At 35.2% G+C, this 19,741-nt stretch overlaps 1 protein-coding gene across 1 annotated transcript in view; it reads right to left on the bottom strand.

Moving 5' to 3' along the window:
• The window catches only part of LOC115445257 (alkaline phosphatase, tissue-nonspecific isozyme), a 42,687-nt gene extending 29,639 nt beyond the window's left edge, over positions 1 to 13,048 (bottom strand). The window contains exon 1 of the mRNA XM_030171471.2: positions 12,912 to 13,048. Within this exon, the coding sequence (XP_030027331.1) occupies positions 12,912 to 12,981 (70 nt within the window). The 5' untranslated portion in view covers positions 12,982 to 13,048. The remainder of the gene's footprint in view (positions 1 to 12,911) is intronic.
• Between the last annotated feature and the right edge of the window lie 6,693 nt (positions 13,049 to 19,741).

Genomic DNA, 19,741 nt, shown 5'->3' with positions numbered 1-19,741 from the left:
CAGGCGAACTGGGTCTCTCTTACTACTAAAAGGGCCGTAGTCCACTACGCTGACCTACGGGTTGGCACACTTCACTTCGAAATTCTTTACCACACTTTCGCATTGTCGACCTACTTATAAAAAAATCACTTAGTGTTTTTCTCCTCCGACCTTAGTATAAAACGTTGACAACCCTAAGTACATGTCTAGGTCAATTCTGAAGTTACAAAATTATCTCCAAATACTAGACCATGATATCAATTAGTACTTGAAGCGAAGACCTCGATTATTTAAAAATATATTGGGCACAGAGAGTGTGATATTGGCAATTAAAATTTACTTGAAGAAGTAACCAACATAGAAAAGCTATTAACTAATGCTAACTACACAAACAATCGACATAATGTATAGAACTCTATAAACATGTCAAATATAATTCCTGGAGGGTTGTAAACTCGTATAGGAAAAACAATATTTGTGATCTACATAGTTTGGGAGTATATTTATTTATTTCAGAACCTCCAACGAAGGTTACACGGCATATAATAAAAACAATGAAGTAGCATTATTACAAATAAAAAATGTGACGTGCTTCTTCAATAATTATGGGAGACCACAGTAAGCAAATTTATTGTATACTAGCTTCCGCTCGCAGCTTCGCCCGCGTGGATTTCGGACTTCAAAAATGGAGGGGGTGCTCAATTTGTCGGGATGTTTTTTTAATGTATGGTGGTATGCAGGTGGTCCGATTGTCCGGTCAGGGTCTGATGATGGGATTCAGTATTCACGCGTGATGGCTTATTATTAGCATATCATGTATAACTTTGGTGTTTCTATACCGATTTCTATGATTCTTTTTTATGGAATATTTAATAATGTTAACTTTTTTAATTAGGGATGACTGAGAGTGTTATAAACGTAAGAGTAGACAAATATAATAAGAATGCTTCGAACTGCTAAGCTATCGGGAGTTACACGTGTTATTGTGAGTCAACCATAAAAGATAGAGATATGCTGTCGTGGGATATATTTTACATAATTTTAAGGCGAACATTTCCGTCATACATGATTTCTGCGTAGCTTTAACCATTAAGGTTGCACACGCGACGGAAGCTTAAAAAATGGAGTAACTTCTCCCGTTTTCCCAACATTTCCCTTCACTGCTCTGCTCCTATTAATTGTAGCGTGATGAAAAGTATACTATAACCAGCACAGGAGTATGACAAATAATTGTACCAAGTTTCGTTAAAATCCGTCGAGTAGTTTTTGTTTCTATAACGGTTATACAGACAGACAGACAGACAGACAGACAGACAGACAAAAATTTTACTAATTGCATTTTTGGCATCAGTGTCGATCCCTAATCACCCCCTGATAGTTATTTTGGAAATATATTTCATGTACAGAATTGACCTCCCTACAGATTTATTATAAGTATAGATATAGATATAAATAAACTGCTCTGAATAATGATGAAAACAAACTAATAGATTTTTTTTTATATCAGGCACTGTAGATAATAAACTGATTTTGAAAAGAGAAACACTAGAGTTTTTTGCCAGTTCTTTGGTAAGAACTGGTTTCCAAACTGGTAGTAGAGTGATATTGACGGAATCTAATATAACATTTTACATGCTCAAATAGATTATTGCATTTCATTTTAAACTTTGTTTGAATCAGCCATGTTTTATGAAATGAAATGAGTTATTTGAACCCGTAAAATGTTATACATTATTTAGATTTCGTCAATATTAACTTTACCACCAGTTCGAAAAACAGTTCTCACCAGCGAACAGGCAAGAAACTTTGATCTGTAATATGTACATAATATATCTTGATAATAAATTCAAGGATTGCGGATCTCCACCTTACAATACGCGTGGCTCGTTTGACATTTCAATAATTATTGTTTATAGTGAAACTTGAGAGCCTTCACTCAAGTGTACGCTATATAGAAGCCATGCCTACAGTGTCCTTTAAACCAGAACACACTTTACATACATACTGTTGCTTAGCGGCAGAAATAGACATTACGATGGTTCTTACCGAGACGGTCCCTCGCATGTAAGAAACATCCGAGTAATGTAAAGTAAATACATACATACATAGTATCACGTCTCTATTCCATAAGGGTGGGCAGAAACTATGGTTTGCAACTTTCCACGATTCTGGCATACATATCTCGCTTCCTCCACCTTCATCAATCTTTTCATGCATTCCCGCCGGTTCCGGGTACTTTTGACCTGGCTTTTACTGAGAATGTCAGATATCTGACATTCGAAGGTTCTGTACGGTCGACCCCTACCGGCTCTTCCATCCACATTCGTAAATTAAATAGTATTATAGAATTAAATGATATTTGCTATGGTAGGATTTTTTGTACCTACCCAGATAGCGACCGCCGTTCAAGGTAAAACCCGCCTATAGTGGCCCATGTGTCGCGTTCCGGGATCAACCTATATATATCTGGTTTTATGAGGCCGGCATAATTGTATCTACTGTCGAGGGGTAATCATCTCTCGTCAGTCGACATGAGACCCCATTTACCATCAAGTACAGTGGGATCGCCACGCACATATAAATAATATATGATTTTAATGTCAATGTCCTAAATATAAAGCGGAAGAGGCACCACCTTAGTTCTTTATACTTATATATAACATATATATTTATGTATAATAATATTTATTTTATTTATATATATGTATACATATATTTATTATTTGAACTTTTAAATTTTCAACCCTTCTTTCATGCACCTACCATGATTATTTCTGCACCACCCTAAGGTTGACTGGTAGAGAATGCCTATGGCATTAAGTCCGCCTGTATACATTTGTATCTGAAGTGCTAAATAAATATGAAGTAAAAATCATTGATATACCTCAGTAAACTAGCGAAAGCAGTTCAATTAAAAGATGTTTTATAAAAACTGTTGAGTAACTCCGATAAGAACTTGACCTGAAATGTTGTAGGATTAAAAAATAAGTGCATTAGCCAAGACTTACAAAAAATATAAATACAAAGAGATAATGCAATGACTTTGTTGTAAAATATATCTTATCCTGCTAATATTAAAAGTAATAATATCAGCCCTGTATTATATACTGTTCCACTGCTAGGCTCGGGCCTCCTCTATTACTGAGAGGGATTAGGCCTTAGTCCACCACGCTGGCCTAGTGCGAAAATACTTTTACTACTATGAAACTCCAATATTCTTTAGTGCTATAGGCTATTTTTTATCCCGGAAAAATATGAACTAGGACTTTTATCCCGGAATAACCTCTTCAGACGGGCGGAGCCTGGGCAAAACCTAATATTATAAATGTATTTTTTTTAGTAATATAATTCTAGAGCTCCGAATAATAATCATTATTTGTTTAAAGTATATAAATATATCCCAGATAGCGACCACCGTACACAAGGTGTTAAAACCCACCATAGTGGCCTACGTATGTGTCGCGTTCCGGGATCAGAATGTATATCCGGTTCCAACAGGCCGGCATAATTGTATCGCCTGTCGAGGGATAATCAACTCTCGTAGGTCGACTATCTAGACGTTATTCTACTTATCAAAAGTGCAAAAGGTCACAGACGTGTCTATTAAAATACAATATAGATAACCACAGTAATCGATCTCATGACATATTTTTCTCTAAACCTGTTATCAAGGCCGGCAGTTACTAGGAACACATAAGTTATCGGAACATGATCTGCGGTTCCGAGAATGACTCACCGTTCCGGATCAGACAACTTTTACTTTAGAGGGTCGACTTTTGACCGCAGATTTGTTATAAAATCCATGTCCATTTATCATTCATCCAAGCCATTACAGAAGGATCGGCAGCGGCTAAAAATATTCGTTTTCCTGACTATCTCGCGTGATCTAACAGCAATGGTAACCGTTTTTTTATGAAAAAAATATATCATAGTATTATATTGTCGGTTGAAAGGCTAATTGACGTAAGCGACATGATCATTTCAGCCCTTGAGTCGTCCACTGCTGGACATAGGCCTCCCCCATTGAGCGCCACAGGGACCGGTTCTGGGCCGCCCTCATCCATCGGACTCCGGCGACCCTGACCAGATCGTCGGTCCATCTCGTGGGGGGCCTGCCTACGCTGCGTCTCCCGGTTCGTGGTCGCCACTCCAGAACTTTTCTGCCCCAACGGCCATCAGTTCTACGAGCTATGTGCCCTGCCCACTGCCACTTGAGTTTCGCAACTCTAAGGGCTATTTCGGTTACTTTGGTTTTCCTGCGGATCACCTCGTTTGTGATTCGATCCCGCAAGGAAACTCCGAGCATAGCCCTCTCCATTGCCCTCTGAGTGACTTTCAACCTTCTGACAAGGCCCATAGTGAGCGACCACGTCTCACTTCCATATGTCATCACTGGCAACACACACTGGTCAAAGACTTTCGTCTTGAGACACTGCGGTATTCGGGACGAGAAGATGTGTCGGAGCCTCCCGAACGCTGCCCAGCCGAGTTGGATTCGACGAGTGACCTCTTTCTCGAAGTTGGACCTACCTAATTGGACTGTTTGTCCCAGGTAGACGTACTCGTCGACAACTTCAAGTGTAGCGTCTCCTATCTTGACAGGGGTGGGTCTGACATGGTGGTTAGACATGACTTTTGTCTTATCCATGTTCATTCTGAGACCCACTTGTTGGGAAACGCTATTGAGGTCATCGAGCATTGCGCTAAGGTCTTCTAGGGTCTCAGCCATGACTACGATATCGTCGGCAAATCGAAGGTGAGTCAAATACTCGCCGTTGATGTTGATGCCGAGTCCTCTCCAGTCCAGAAGCTTGAAGACGTCTTCCAGTGCAGCGGTGAACAGTTTCGGAGATATTATATCTCCCTGTCTCACGCCACGCTGTAGCTGGATAGGTTTCGAGTACTGATCCTGGAGGCGGACTGACATGGTGGCGTTTTCGTATAGGCACTTCAACACTTCAATATACCGATAGTCAATTTGGCACCTCTGGAGAGACTGAAGCACTGCCCAGGTCTCGATCGAATCGAAGGCTTTCTCATAGTCCACAAACGCTAGACAGAGGGGCCGGTTATACTCCTCGGACTTCTGTATAACCTGCCGCAGCGTGTGTATATGGTCTATGGTACTATAGCCTTTTCGGAATCCGGCTTGTTCGTTCGTAAGCGACATATTTTTCGGAAAATTAAAACTAGTAAAAAAAAAAAACAAATAAAACAGAAAAAAGTGCTGATTTTAAATATGTATGATAGTATCGCAAAAAATGTCGGTTAAGTCAATTACCCTCAATCGTCGATATAGTCAGGGATCATATTCCGACTACAGGGCATATCCGTCTTTTTGCAAATACGGGCGTTCTAATCGAAGGACAGCTTTGATAGTTAAATAAGTCTTTCTCTCTCTGGTCGGTCATATCTGAGGATCAATGTTATAAGGCTAGCAGCTGGAGCAAACGACCTGCCTGCAACTGCTTCTATCCTGTATCATAGCTGTGTAGAATTAGAATTAGTCTTTCACGTGGTTGAACTGTTTCGGTGCACGATTGTATAGTCTTTTAGCTTCGGTGCCATATAGGTAAAAGAGTAAAAATATATTTTTATCCGATGTTTTATCTATACTGCCTAAGATATTTTTTATTTCATATATACGTTGTCCGAGCTCAATACTGCCAAGACGAAAGTAAGGTAATTACCCGACTTAACGGCCAATGAGCCTGCGGCACTAACGTTGTTACGTAACTGTCAATGTATATATATCCTTTTCGAACGAATGTATTCTGCAACTTTTTATTCCTTCTTCAAACCAATTTGTAATTATATGTACAGGTACGTGAATATAGCAAATAGAGCGCCGTTTTTATGTGCCATTTTGTTAGTGTATGACGCGTCTATTTGTAAAACGTCATTGTATACTACTATGAAAGTTGTCTTACAATTGGAATGCCCATAATAGCAAAAAGACGGATTCCAATAGGTTCCCATAACCACCCAGGAAAATTAAGACCAAAAAATATGATAAAATCAGTTGAAATCACATTAAAATCGATATAATGTTTTTCTCTTTAACAAGAAGCCTTGGAGATTTTCGCAAGCCGCAATTCAAAATGACACAATATTATAATGGTATTAGGATTACAAAATATACATAATATAACAACTCGATAATTTATTCAAATGCGAAATAAAGTATATTGGCCTTATTTCGAAACGACGGACATGTTGGCAAGATGATCTATTCAAACTCGTTGCATCAGTAGGAGTTTAGATATTTATTAATCGACTTCAAAACAAGGAGCTTGTCAATTTGATGTGTTTTTTTTTTTACTCAGAACTCAGCCGTTTATTAACCGATTTTAAATTTATTTTTTTTAATTGAAAGAATATACTTTCAGATTAGTCGCTTAGATTCTTTTCTGCAAATTAGTTCCTTATAGTTTTTAAAGCTTCAGTTTATAATTACGAAAAAAAGAACAATTAAATTAAACTATTTTACGAATTTTATCGTGGTTTTAATATTTTACTTTTCTCCAAAAGGGGAGAATTGTCTAACATTCGCGTAAACATAAGAAATCAAAAGAACAATTATCACATTGTTGGAACAAAAGTGATAATGATTCAATTTATTTTAGTTATTTTTCTATTTACACGGACACACTAAGGCATTTTATCCCCAAAGCGGTAGGCTGAGGCGCAACTGGTGAATCCAATTTTCGCCGTAAATTAATTACTTAATTATATTTCAGTTTATTTGGCCCTATGGTCCTATCCACTTTTCCCGAGGTGTTGCGCAAAACGGACCGCTACACCAAAAGAATCAAAATTGATAATCTTAATTAATTGAGGTTATGTCTGTTGATTAAATTAAAAACTTTAATACTTGTTTATACATTATTTAGTTTCTATGTATATTGGGGTTTTTATATAGCTGGTCAAAGGTTAAAGTGTCCCTTCTGTCCGCATTCCCAGATAAAAAAAATATATCGTGGACAAAAACGTTATCGCTAGCGCCACTGGATTCTCAGATACGTTTTTTTTAATCGCGGGAATAAACTAGTTATCACCACCGCCGATGGAAGGATGAGTAGAAGGTTTTTCAATGGTCTTAAGACCCAATGCTCGGGAGTATGGTATCGTCCGAGCGAATATGTGGAGTCACTAACACTGCACACCAGCAATTTTATTTTTATTTTTTATTTTTTTATATATATTGCTTTGAATGAGAAGACGAGTTTGCCGTTCGCCTGATGGTAAGCGATACGACCGCCCATAAACAGTAGAAACACCATCCAACATCTTGACCAAAACACGCGTTGACCTTCTTCAATGCATGAGAAGGATCCGGCATATCCTTTAGCACAAAGGTAGCACGGAGTCGTCTCTGCGCGATGCGGTCTTGCGGGCCGTCTCACTTATTAAAGAGGACTGAAGGAGCCCACGTATTCCGCAAGATGTCCGGACTTCCTCTGCTTTTTCTCATAGGATAGACAGAGGAGAGACTAATGCAACCACTTTTCAGCTAAGTATTCTTTTAATGATGTGTTATTATCAACACAGTTATCAGAAAACTAAAATCGAAATCTGACGAAAACTTACGTTGCTTGTGGATTATATTTCTAACATCTCAACAGGAAGATGAGTATGTGGTTTCAATAATTGACACAATATCAAAATGACCGTGTGGATTATTTGCAAATTGCAATCTTATGTTCTGTACATTAAGGATACTTTTTATCATCAGTAATGGCGCTCATTAAGCGCATATTGTAACAAAACAAGTATAGACTTTTACGTTAACTGGTGGAAAGCGATTACCATGACATTATGACCCCCTTAAGTTACTTTCCTACGCGACAATGCACTTTATTATTCAAATTAATAAGACAAATATGAAGTGAAACAGTAGCGAAATGTCCACATAATCAGATTCCTGCCTTCCCTTTATATTTAATTTCTTTAGATTTTAATTATCATTAGAACGATTTGCATTTATGCATATACCTGTATGTTGTGTCGGGTTCCCTAAAATGTCCACAATCGTCACTGGAGTGGAAAGTCAATACCCTACGTAAATATCTGCAATATTTTTAATTAAATATTCTGACTATTCCGTCATTTTTCTATAAGAATAGTCAAGCGGCTGGTTGTAAATTCAACCCTACAACTGAACAAATAAAATACAATAATACATTAATAATACACAAAAGAATATAGAAATTAATTAAATTCGTTTTAAAGCAATAACCATCAGCATTTGGAGATCACAATGAAGAGACATTGTTTTGTCATGCAAATATTGTAATGAAGTATTGTTCTTTTTGAACATAATATTAAAGCATATCACCAACAAACGAAGTACAGCTGTGGACCTTTAACAAAAACGTTGAACAGTGATGATTCCCTAACACTTTAACTAGTATGACGTATTATTTACAGCACATGGATAAAGTATTCTGTAATTTGCTGGTGGTGGAATGTTTTATATCCACCCGTACAGCAATCACCGTACACTAGGTGTTAAAACCCGCCATAGCGGCCCGCGTAATGATTCCGAAATCAGCCTATGTATATCCAGTTCTCACAAGCCGGCATAATTGTTTCGACTTTCACGGCTAATCATCTTTCGTCAGTCGACATTCTATTGGACCCCCACTCCACTTACCATCAGGTGCAATAATCACTGACGCGCCCGTAAAAAAAGGAATCGTTTCAAATTAGGACGTTCAAACAAAATTGATCTTTATTATACGAATAGGAAAATCATTATTTCAAATTACTGAATAAGTTTGGCATTTGTCAATGACTTTAAGTTATATGTGTATCTACTTGAAACAATAACCGCCGTTCAAGTCGGTTAAAAATAAATAGTCTCAACCAAAACATTACGAGGCGAAAACACACGTGGGCGCAGTTACACAAACCATTTATAGACAGGTTCATTTCTGGCGTTATTAAAATATCAATACAGATTGTGTGTGGCGGCTTCCCACGTAACAGCATCGTATATTTTTTATGTATGTACAATAGCAAAGTAATATGGCAAAGTAATCCCACAGCATCTGATGGTAAGTGGAATAGGGTCAAATGTCAACTGGCAAGAAACTGACGAGACAGATTACCCTCGGCAGTCGACACAATTAACACTGGTTTTAACACCTTATGTACAGTGGTCGTTATCCGGACGAATAAAAAATATATCCTACCTGCAATTGGTAGCACATGAAATGTAAGGCGTTTACCTTCGGACTTCCTTGCTAGGTCTTGGAACTTTATTCAATATATATTTATTTTTATTTATTTTCTTAGGTCCACCAACGGTTTTCACATTATTATATTATGTTATATTATAGCTTAGAATAGTGTCAAACTGAATATGACAAACCAACTTATAGGTAAACACAGCTTGCATTTATATACATAGGATTATAACTGAACTGATTGACGGTTATAAATGATGTATTATAAAATAAAAGAAAAATTATAATAATTGAAGTTTAACATGAGACAACAAATACAGGGCATTAAAGCCCTAATTTCTATGCCACACGTTATTTTGACGGTTCATAACAAGCACGTAACGCATCGTCTCTTGATTGGACTTTATCTCGTTTATGATAATCGAAATTGGCGTATAGAATACCATTTCACGATCATTTCACTAAGGTAACACGGCTGTGTACAAGTTTCTAATGTCAATAAAGTATCAGAGGTCTCGGGTTCCATTCCCGGGTCAGGTAAAGTGGTATTAATTATTTCTGTTCTTCAGTCCGGAATTTATGCTCGGTTGGCGACTGGCTTGAGTCCTGTCATATCATGGGACGGAACACACAAGGCGAAAATTGGGTGCATTGGTTACATGTCTGCCTACCCTTTCGGGAATAAGGCATGTGTTTATCAATCCAGCGTCAGATATATTCCGCGGTAAATGGCAAGGATCGCCTTCTTTTCTATAAAACCTAATTAGTAAATTGTGGATGTGATAACACCTCTGCCTAGTGCCTACCTCCAAAATTCATAAAGAATGATGCTTATATACGGGATTATTTTGACATTGCGTTTCTAAATAAAACCACATATTTATTTCCTTGGAAATAACACTTTATAATGAATTACTTGAGCCGTAGATGTAAAATAAAAAAGTGTAAGTTTCAAACAAAATAAATATTAATAAAAAGTAATTTTAATTTTACGCGCACTAATGCCACTACTACTCTAAGAGAATTCGTCGCAGCGGTAACATCATACTTTCAGTCCGAAATACACTCACGCACACACCATATTCGCATTAAACTACAAAATGATGAATAAATCAGAAAACTAAAAACAGGATTTTTGGTGAAAATATTTGTTATTAATGTATGATATTTGGCACATCAGCAAAAGTGTAGACGAATATGTAGTTCCATTTAGTAATGCAATGTCAAAATGGCCCTGTGTTTATTAAACATAACTCAATTATTCTGACTTTGTCACACCAAGGCCAGTAACTAATGCCAGATTTATTGTGTTTACAGCATAGCACACATATCGTCAATGTTATTGTGTAGAAGATAATATATTTCGATGAATGTCGCGGCCCATATTTTTATAATATTCACACCAACAATGTAAAGCGTGAGAATAATTGATAAGTCATTTCGTTAACAGCTGATAAACGTATTAGACACGCTTAAAATAAAAAATATAGCCTCAAGCCCATTACATTTGTATAATCACAAAATACATTAAATTATTCATTATAAATTTATTAACTATCCTTTGTCTCCGGCTTAGTTCGCGTGAAAAAGTTTTTCTGAGATAAAAAGTAGTCCATAACAATCAGGAGTAATGTGGCTATTATTGAAAATCAAATCGGTTTAATAATTCTTGAGTTTAGTGCGTTCAAACAAACAAATAGGCTTCAGTTTTATATATTAGATATATGCAAAACAAATTTCCGTTTACGCTTTGACAGCTAAACTGAACCGATTTTGATGAAATTTGATATAAAGTAAGCTTGAAACATAAGAAAGAAAGATTGCTTTCATCTTTTTATGCCTAACTTACACGCGAGCGAAGCCGCGAACATATAAGATTTAAAGTTTTATTTAATTTGCATGAATTATCGATAAAAATACTCATAAGTAACTTAGGAATATAATTTATTTTAGATATGGCGATAAATTGGAAATTAACAAGGTAGTCGCAATATTTCCCAGCCAAACTTTCTTATATGTTTTTTGCAGTTAAATGACGAGACGAGCATGAATCTCGCCTGACGGTAAGCAATACTACCATTATAAACAGTAACATCATACAGAATTTTAAATAATAAAGTACTGACGGCACTCCACTGCGCTCGTCATCCTGATAAGATGTTATCATATTATATATCAGCCTTGTATAATACTGTCCCACTACTGGGCACGGGCCTCCTCTACTACTGAGAGGGATTAGGCCTTAGTCCACCACGCTGGCCTAGTGCGGATTGGTAGACTTCACACACACACAAAATTCCTATAGAGACTTTCGTAAGTTGCAGGTTTTATCCCGATGTTTTCCTTCACCGTTAAATCAATAGTTTACAAAGTCGTATAATGTCCAATAATTACTGGCTACAATGCTCCAAATCGGAATACAACAGTGCATCATTTCTCCTGCTTGGAGATAGAAGATGATGGTATTTACTCGGGCAACTCCTTGCATTCGAGAGACCTACGGTCAGCATATACTATTTGTATGAATATGAGAAAGAAGTTTCTAAGTTTAGACGTAGGGGATCATTTCTGAATGTAATGGCCCGATTATAAATACGCTTTGTTTCCTTTTTGATAGGCAAAGGAGTTATCACACCCATATTGCTATTAATGTTAGGTTCCATGGGAAACGGGGCGAGCCTTATCACTTATCACATAATACCTGACGTCAGACTGATACACAAACATCACGCATTTATCCTCGAAAGGGTAGGCAGAATCAGGCACCCACTCTCCGCTATTTATTTCTATGATGTCTATGACTTTATCAGGCTTAAATGATCAAATAATCAACTTTACCTATCACTCTGGGGATACAAGCGTGAAGATATATATATATATATATATATGAGCTTCTAATTTGCTTCGAGATTTGTTAAAGGCAAAACTAAATAATTTAATTCTTTTACCTAACTTTAGACAATGTATGTAAATAATATTATTATCTATTAAGTATTTGTTATCATTATTATTGTTTCACATGTTTGTATTATTTTATTGTTTTATATGTTTCATTAAAAGTTTAATAAACTAAGATAACAATTTACTGAGTTTAGTCAATCATTCATTATTTAATTAATAATATTTCTAACCAGAGAATAGACATTTGTACAAGTTATTATTAGATGCATTTATAACCACGAATATAATAAAATTAGGTAGGTTTATCAAAATTTGCATTATCAGTTGAATCTCTAAAACGAATGCATTTAGGGACCTTTTTCATTAAAGGTCATTTGCCTAAAGGAACAAATGTGAGGTTCATAAAATTTCTAATACGATGAATACAAACTTCTCTCACCGATCCTATATAGGGATTCCTTGCACGATTATCAACCAAGTATCAATAACAATAAAGTATTTTATCGTATAATTAATTAAATCCAGTATACTAAAATAAATCAACTTACTAAGCATTTAAAATATTAACATTCGATTTTAAATTAATATATCTATGATATTCTGTCGATTATTCTAGTGTAAAACAATAATCATTGGCATGGCATTATGTTTGAATTAATAAATAGAATTTAGATCAAAATATTAAATAACCTGTGCTCGTAACCGCATTAACCGCATATTCATTAAGAATCAAAGCACATATGATTTAGTTATACATTATATTCTAACCAATTCAAAGTAAGTGACAACCGCAAATAACCTAAAAATTATATTCATTGTTAATTATACATAAAAAAATACCTTTATTTTTCAAACTCCGTCCACCGACGTTGACACACACAGCAATCACTAATAAAGTACGTAAAAACATTTTTAACACTACCTTTCACAGCATCCAAGCCGAGTTCAACTAAATGATAATATTCACGACAATAGCATATAAAGTAATTCGTAACAGAGACAACCGTGGAGTTGTTTTGCTACAAAATTTTATAATTAACTTCACCCTGAACTGGTTATTGGACCTTGAATTTGTACGTGTTAGTGGATAGAAATTCCCTTTAGTTTGTTGACCTCGTTACCAATCCCTAAGTATCGTGAAGGAATGCTGGCCCTTGATTGATTTTGGCGTCTATTTAGTTTGAAGGACAATGTTGGAGTTATTAGTCTTAGGATGACAGTGATGGGGGCTGCAGAAACCTTTCTCTAGTTGTAAATGCTTACGTTATTTATGAGAATTAAATCTCCTAGCTAGCTTATCGTTAGTTTAATTCATTTGCAAATATATTATCTGTTTTCTAATCGTTAATGATTCGACCTTCTTAATTGATCGTCGAAGCGGACCAATCAGAACGAAGATTCGTCATTATTTCAAGTAGCGTTTCTGTTTTACTAGTGTTTGATTTTTCGATCGTAGAATAATAAAAGATACTCTTATACATTAACTGTGCTAAATATAAACAGTTCCTGAGGAAAACCCGACCGACATAGATAAGCAAATCTAACTCGCAATTATTCCAGAGTATTAATCATGAGTTCATAATACTATATTAATATTTATAAATGGGAATGTAATTGTCTGTCGCTTTCAAGGCTAAACTACTGAGCGGATTTCGATGAGATTCTATGTGGAGATAGTTTTTTTAAATGAGTTAACAAATTTCTTATTTTATTTTATAAATAACTAGCTGACCCGACATACGTTATCGTGTCTCAACTATGTAAGCACGCGCGCATTCTGTCGATCGCTGACAGTGATGTAACATTAATATTGTCGTTAAGTTTTCTTAAATTTTTTAATATTCCGCGCAATTTTTTGAATTTTTTCTTTCATAAGAACCTTCCCCTGACAAAAACAAATACAACAAAAAAAGAATTTACGAAATTCCATCCGTTCACGCGTGATGCGTTGACCAAGGGAAATAGATATTCATTTTTATATACATAGATAGATTTTTAATTACTATACAACTAACATGTTGGACTTGTGTGTTCGCAGATGGGTGGTGGAGGGAAACAAGGTTCCACGATTTAATACGTCACTCACCCCATGTGGAAATAGTTTGAGACTAAAAAATATGGTAAATATTATGCCACGATAAACAGTGGGACTTTTATCCCAGAACAACTTTTTCACGCCAGCGGAGTTGCGAGTATAAGCTACTCATATCTTAAAAAATAATATAGGCCAAATAAACATAAACATCTGTACATTCTACTTGCGAATTTTGCTGCTGTTCTTACCAGCATATTTTCGAAGTAGGTGAGATGTCCTAAGTGTAGATTATGACATCTCACCGCTGCAAATTGAATTGATTCTGTTGGAGGTAAAAATATTTATGATGTAAAACTGGTTACATATAATATAACGAAATTAATAAATTCCTTGATCAAGGTTTCTCTCACAAAGATTTCACCACCCCACATTATTTTTTTTATATTTATATTATTAATGCAAAAAACGTCAGAACTAATGATTTCTTAATCAAAAGACCGGCTTTCAGACTTGAAAACATTGTACGCTTATTCTGCGTATATCGGACCACCAACAGCTAAAATAAAAAATAATAATAATTGTAAAATGTAGGTAGATAGTGTAACTTTAACTTTTCGGATGTCCAACACCTAAGTCTCCCCCGTGACCACGAAGGCTACAAAGTCTTCGAAACGTTGGGAGAAAATAATAATATAAATAACCGCGATATACAGTAAAATAGTCTGATTTCAACGTCAAAACTACTTTACAAGGGATTTAAGGCTTTGGCAATAAACAATAGACGCGCTTTATTTATATGCCTTTTCTTTATATGGAGAAAGCAGAGGTGCATCTATTGTACCTAATTTTCATTGTGTGGTCCATCCCATGAAGACGGAAGCGAGCGTATCGCCATATCAAAAATATTAGACTCCAAGCTGTAATGAGCAAAAAAACCCAATTATTGTTTATTCATAATGAGATTTGTAAATCTTCGCGTGTCATACTAAAAACAAACTGAAAGAAATAGGCAAAGGTAAATTGCATGGTAATAAATATAGCGTGTTGAGTTTTTTCTATTTATGGTAATGCGTTTATTCTTAGTAAAGTGCATTAAAGTTTCTGTAATTCGAGTTCTACCATGAATTTTACTTTTTTAAAATAATTAGTCAGGGTATAATTATATATATTTTTTTTTCATTTTATATTCTATTTTTATTAAAAACTTATTGTTAAACGACAATTTCGCAGGAAAATTATGTAGGTATTGCTGTCTAATTAGCAAGTGTCAAACACAAAGTACCTACTATTTTAACAATATAAGAATAAATAAAAATTAAATTAATAAAAACGTTAAAACTTAGTTTACATTTTATGTCATTTACGAATATCTTGCTAACTTACAATGAAACTGGAAATCATATAATATGAGGTCTTTCAAGAAAGTTAAAAGCAATTAAGCAGACCGACATAATTGTACTAACCGACCAAGGATGCTTTCGTCCATTTGGCAATTTCCCTTTACTAACCACTACTCTCCCTTTACTTCACCTAACCACTTGCTTTGAAGTCTATTTTGCCGAGCATTCAATAAAAAAACACGGAAGCAGTGAAGTCTACTTCACCCGTCAAAATTAAAAAAACACCTAATTAATATTTAACAAAGACTCAACAGATTTATTGTTCCATACCAATATTGTTAATTGTACGCGCTGGTTTGCGTGTCTGTGGTCACACGCGCCGTATTTCCCTTGTCACACTTTCGCTTCCAGATTCTGGGTTTTCCAAAATCCCTTAGGGTTTTCGAGTCAAGTCATCCCTTATTGCCAATTATTATACAGCATGTATGGTTAGTCGAAAGATCTGTTTAAGAAGGGTATGTTGTGCTCGATTCTCTTATCAAAATATTCATTGTGTTGCGTTTTTAATGAAACCATATACTAATATTATGCCAAAAAAACATTCATGAATAATGAGAATTCTCACCAAAAATCCAGGTTTTATTTTTCAGTTTTTTTTTATTGTATAGTTTAGTACAAATATGGCATATGTGCATGTATTTTTGATTGTAAGTGTGATGTTGCCGCTGCGACGAATCCTCATTAAGTAGTATTAGGTATTGTAATATTAAAGTTAATTCGTTTGATATTTTTGTTTGTTCGTAACTGACACTTTTTTATTTTATATCTACGGGTCAGGTAACTTATGACAAAGAGTTATTTCAAGATTATAAATATGTCGTTTAATAAAAAAATGTCAAATGGCCCTGTATAAGATATGTTATGACATTGTATTTTATTTGAATTTTAGCTTAGGGTATTTTACCTTCCTAAACAAAGCTTGACGTATTAAGGGAAAACGAATTATACTTAAGGTCATTCGCATACGTTATGACCGATAAGTAAGTCAAACAAAGCAGCTAGCACACTTTTTTGTTTTTTTTTATTTTTTTTATTGCTTTGTCATTTTTGTGACGTCACAAAAAATCCTTTCTTTTTTTTATTATCAGTACACCTTTTTTAATGTAAGTTTAGGAGGAAATATTATTATTATACTCTTTATTTTTAAAGTTTTTTTTCCTTTTTGAAATGTCTTTAATAAAAAACAATGCATATAAAGTACAAAAAAATTACCCTTTCATCAATTTACTGGTCGTAGGTCTCTCATATGCATGTGAGAGTCCGCCTTGGTAGGTACCATCACAATGTCTATTTTGGCCGCCAAGTAGCAGTGTTGTGTTTTAGTCACTGTTGTGTTCCAATTCTCAGAATTGCGAGCGCAGTAAAATACCTAACAAATACAATACGTTGTAATTCAAGATGTTGGATGGTCATTCTACTGTCTATGGGCGGTCGTATCGCTTACCATCAGGCGAAAGACAGGCTCGTCCCATCATTCAAAACAATAAAAAGAAACCCTCCGACAGCGAAGCTCAAGACCCAAGCCACGGGCGGTTACAATATAGATTTTGATTACTAACCACTAGATGACAGCACGTGTATTTGAAAGGCAATGCAACTAAATGATAATATAAGGTCGCGCACCTAGGGTCGTAACCAAACCTTTCTACAGTCGTTTACGCTCATAGAAAACAAACATAATATGTATAGGAATATATATATATATATATATATGAGTGCAACATCTTGTGAAACAGTATGTAAATAATAACAGAGGTTGTAAACTACATAGACTTTGTAGATAAGACGGAATTTCCGTGCTTTCCGACGTTTTTGCCATGACGAATCAAATCTAACAGCTCATAACGGACCCTTTCCTCTTCATTCGTGATGGTTTACAATTGGCTTGTCTAGTTGTAAGTGGTAGGGACATTTACATGTAAGGTTAAAATGCCTTACGTAATTATTTTGACTCCCGCTAATTTTTTTTTGTTTCGCGGAAAATGTGCTTTATTAGTACCGCCCAGCCTTCGTGGGAGAGGGGGCGACTGAGCAGTTATGTTGGGGTCACCGTGCCTTACGACCCGGCATATTGCCGCCATGAAAGTCTGTTATGTTTTTTTTTTCTATTGACATGAAAGATTGTAGAAAAACATCTTAGCTACTATATTGTAATGTCACGACTAGCTAATTTACCACCCAGAAGTTTATTTAAAAAGTGTCAGATGGCGCCACACAGCGCTCATCAAACTTTAATTTACGCCACGACAAAGTGTTTCGCACCAAATAGTAAAAGGAGTGGCGTACAATAACATATGGGGCATTCCACGTGAAGCGGGCACGAAAAAAAACTCGATGTCTCAGATTTTCGTAATATTTGATTATGTTATACCTGTATATGTCCTCGATCCAGATACAAAATATTATTAAAGTATAAAGCCTGGTAAGCGAGTTAAAGGACTTTGAAGTTTTAACTGGCCGGCTGGTATACGCCACTTCGAATCCAATTATCAAGTTTTTAAATGTTACAATAAAATAAATAAAGCAATGAAATAAATACTTCATTTAATGAGCATTTTATTGTATTTTTGGAAATTGAAAAATTTTTTTTCTTTGAAAAAAATGTGTTTGAAAGTTTCAAACTTGAATTTCACAAAGTTGGCATATTTATATTTTTTTTATTTTTTTTCTAAAAATAGCTACTATTGTATAGATAATCCCTGCGAAGTTTCATAATGGGCTGAGAAGTAGTTTAGGAGCTAGACCGATTACAGTGCCGAAGCGCGGCGGTCGCCAAAAGAGCGAAGTAGTAAAAACTTTCAATTAAACTAAATACTTTCGATTAGAGTATTTTATCATGTTTTGCATCGCTCTAACGATTCAATTACATCTGATTATAATATAAAAAATATATTTATATTACTGACGGTGCACAACAACATTTTAAAAAGATTTAATTGTATTAACTTGTTATATTTCAAACAGGATTGTGGTAAAGATGCAGAATTTCATTTTCGTGCCACTTCACATGGCAGAAGGGCAATTTGACGGTCTCGGTGGTAACCTAAAACGCCTGGAGACACAGGCTAGTTTACACAACGCATTAAACAAAGCCATCACGATACCCGACCGCTTATACATGTAGGCTAGAACATCAATGCCACAAACTCATATTATTATTACTACTACTATTTATTATTATTATTCATATATATTTTAATGTTTCAAACTTGTATTTCACAAAGTTGGCATATTTATATAATAACTTTTTTCTACTAAAATAGCCAATATTGTATATATATATTATCCTTGCCAAGTTTCAAATGTTGTTGTGCACCGTCAGTAATATAAATATATTTTTTTATATTATAATCAGATGTAATTGAATCGTTAGAGCGATGCAAAACATGATAAAATACTCTAATCGAAAGTATTTCGTTTAATTGAAAGTTTTACTACTTCGCTCTTTCTGGCGACCGCCGCGCTTCGGCACTGTAATCGGTCTAGCTCCTAAACTACTTTTCAGCCCATTATGAAACTTCGCAGGGATTATCTATACAATAGTAGCTATTTTTAGAAAAAAATAAAAAAATATAAATATGCCAACTTTGGGAAATTCAAGTTTGAAACTTTCAAACACCTTTTTTCAAAGAAAAAAAAACATTTTTCAATTTCAAAAATACAATAAAAAGCTCATTAAATGAAGTATTTATTTCATTGCTTTATTTATTTTATTGTAACATTTAAAAACTTGATAATTGGATTCGAAGTGGCGTATACCAGCCGGCCAGTCAAAACTTCAAAGTCCTTTAACTCGCTTACCAGGCTTTATACTTTAATAATATTTTGTATCTGGATCGAGGACATATACAGGTATAACATAATGAAATATTACGAAAATCTGAGACATCGAGTTTTTTTTCGTGCCCGCTTCACGTGGAATGCCCCATATTGTCCATTGAAAGACATGAGCCGCTTACTTCATTATTGCTAATGTTTCTCGGACCCCACAGCTACTTTCATCGATGAGGTGGAAGTAACTTATCGAGATTATGCAAAGAAACATTGATAATCTTTGCCTACATGTAGAATACGATAGATATATTGTTTGAAATGAAATGAAATGAAAAGTAATGAAATAATTTATTTGCACCCGAAAAATATAATACATTATTTAGATTATTTAGATTCCGTCAATAATAAGTCTACCACCAGTTCGGAAAGCAGTTCTCACCAGAGAAGAACGGGCAAAAAAC

The sequence above is a fragment of the Manduca sexta genome, chromosome 14 (assembly GCF_014839805.1).
Source record: "Manduca sexta isolate Smith_Timp_Sample1 chromosome 14, JHU_Msex_v1.0, whole genome shotgun sequence".
NCBI classification, from domain to species: Eukaryota; Metazoa; Arthropoda; class Insecta; order Lepidoptera; family Sphingidae; genus Manduca; species Manduca sexta.
The sequence above is the reverse complement of the archived record's forward strand: the minus strand, read 5'-3'. Positions and strand labels throughout refer to the sequence as shown.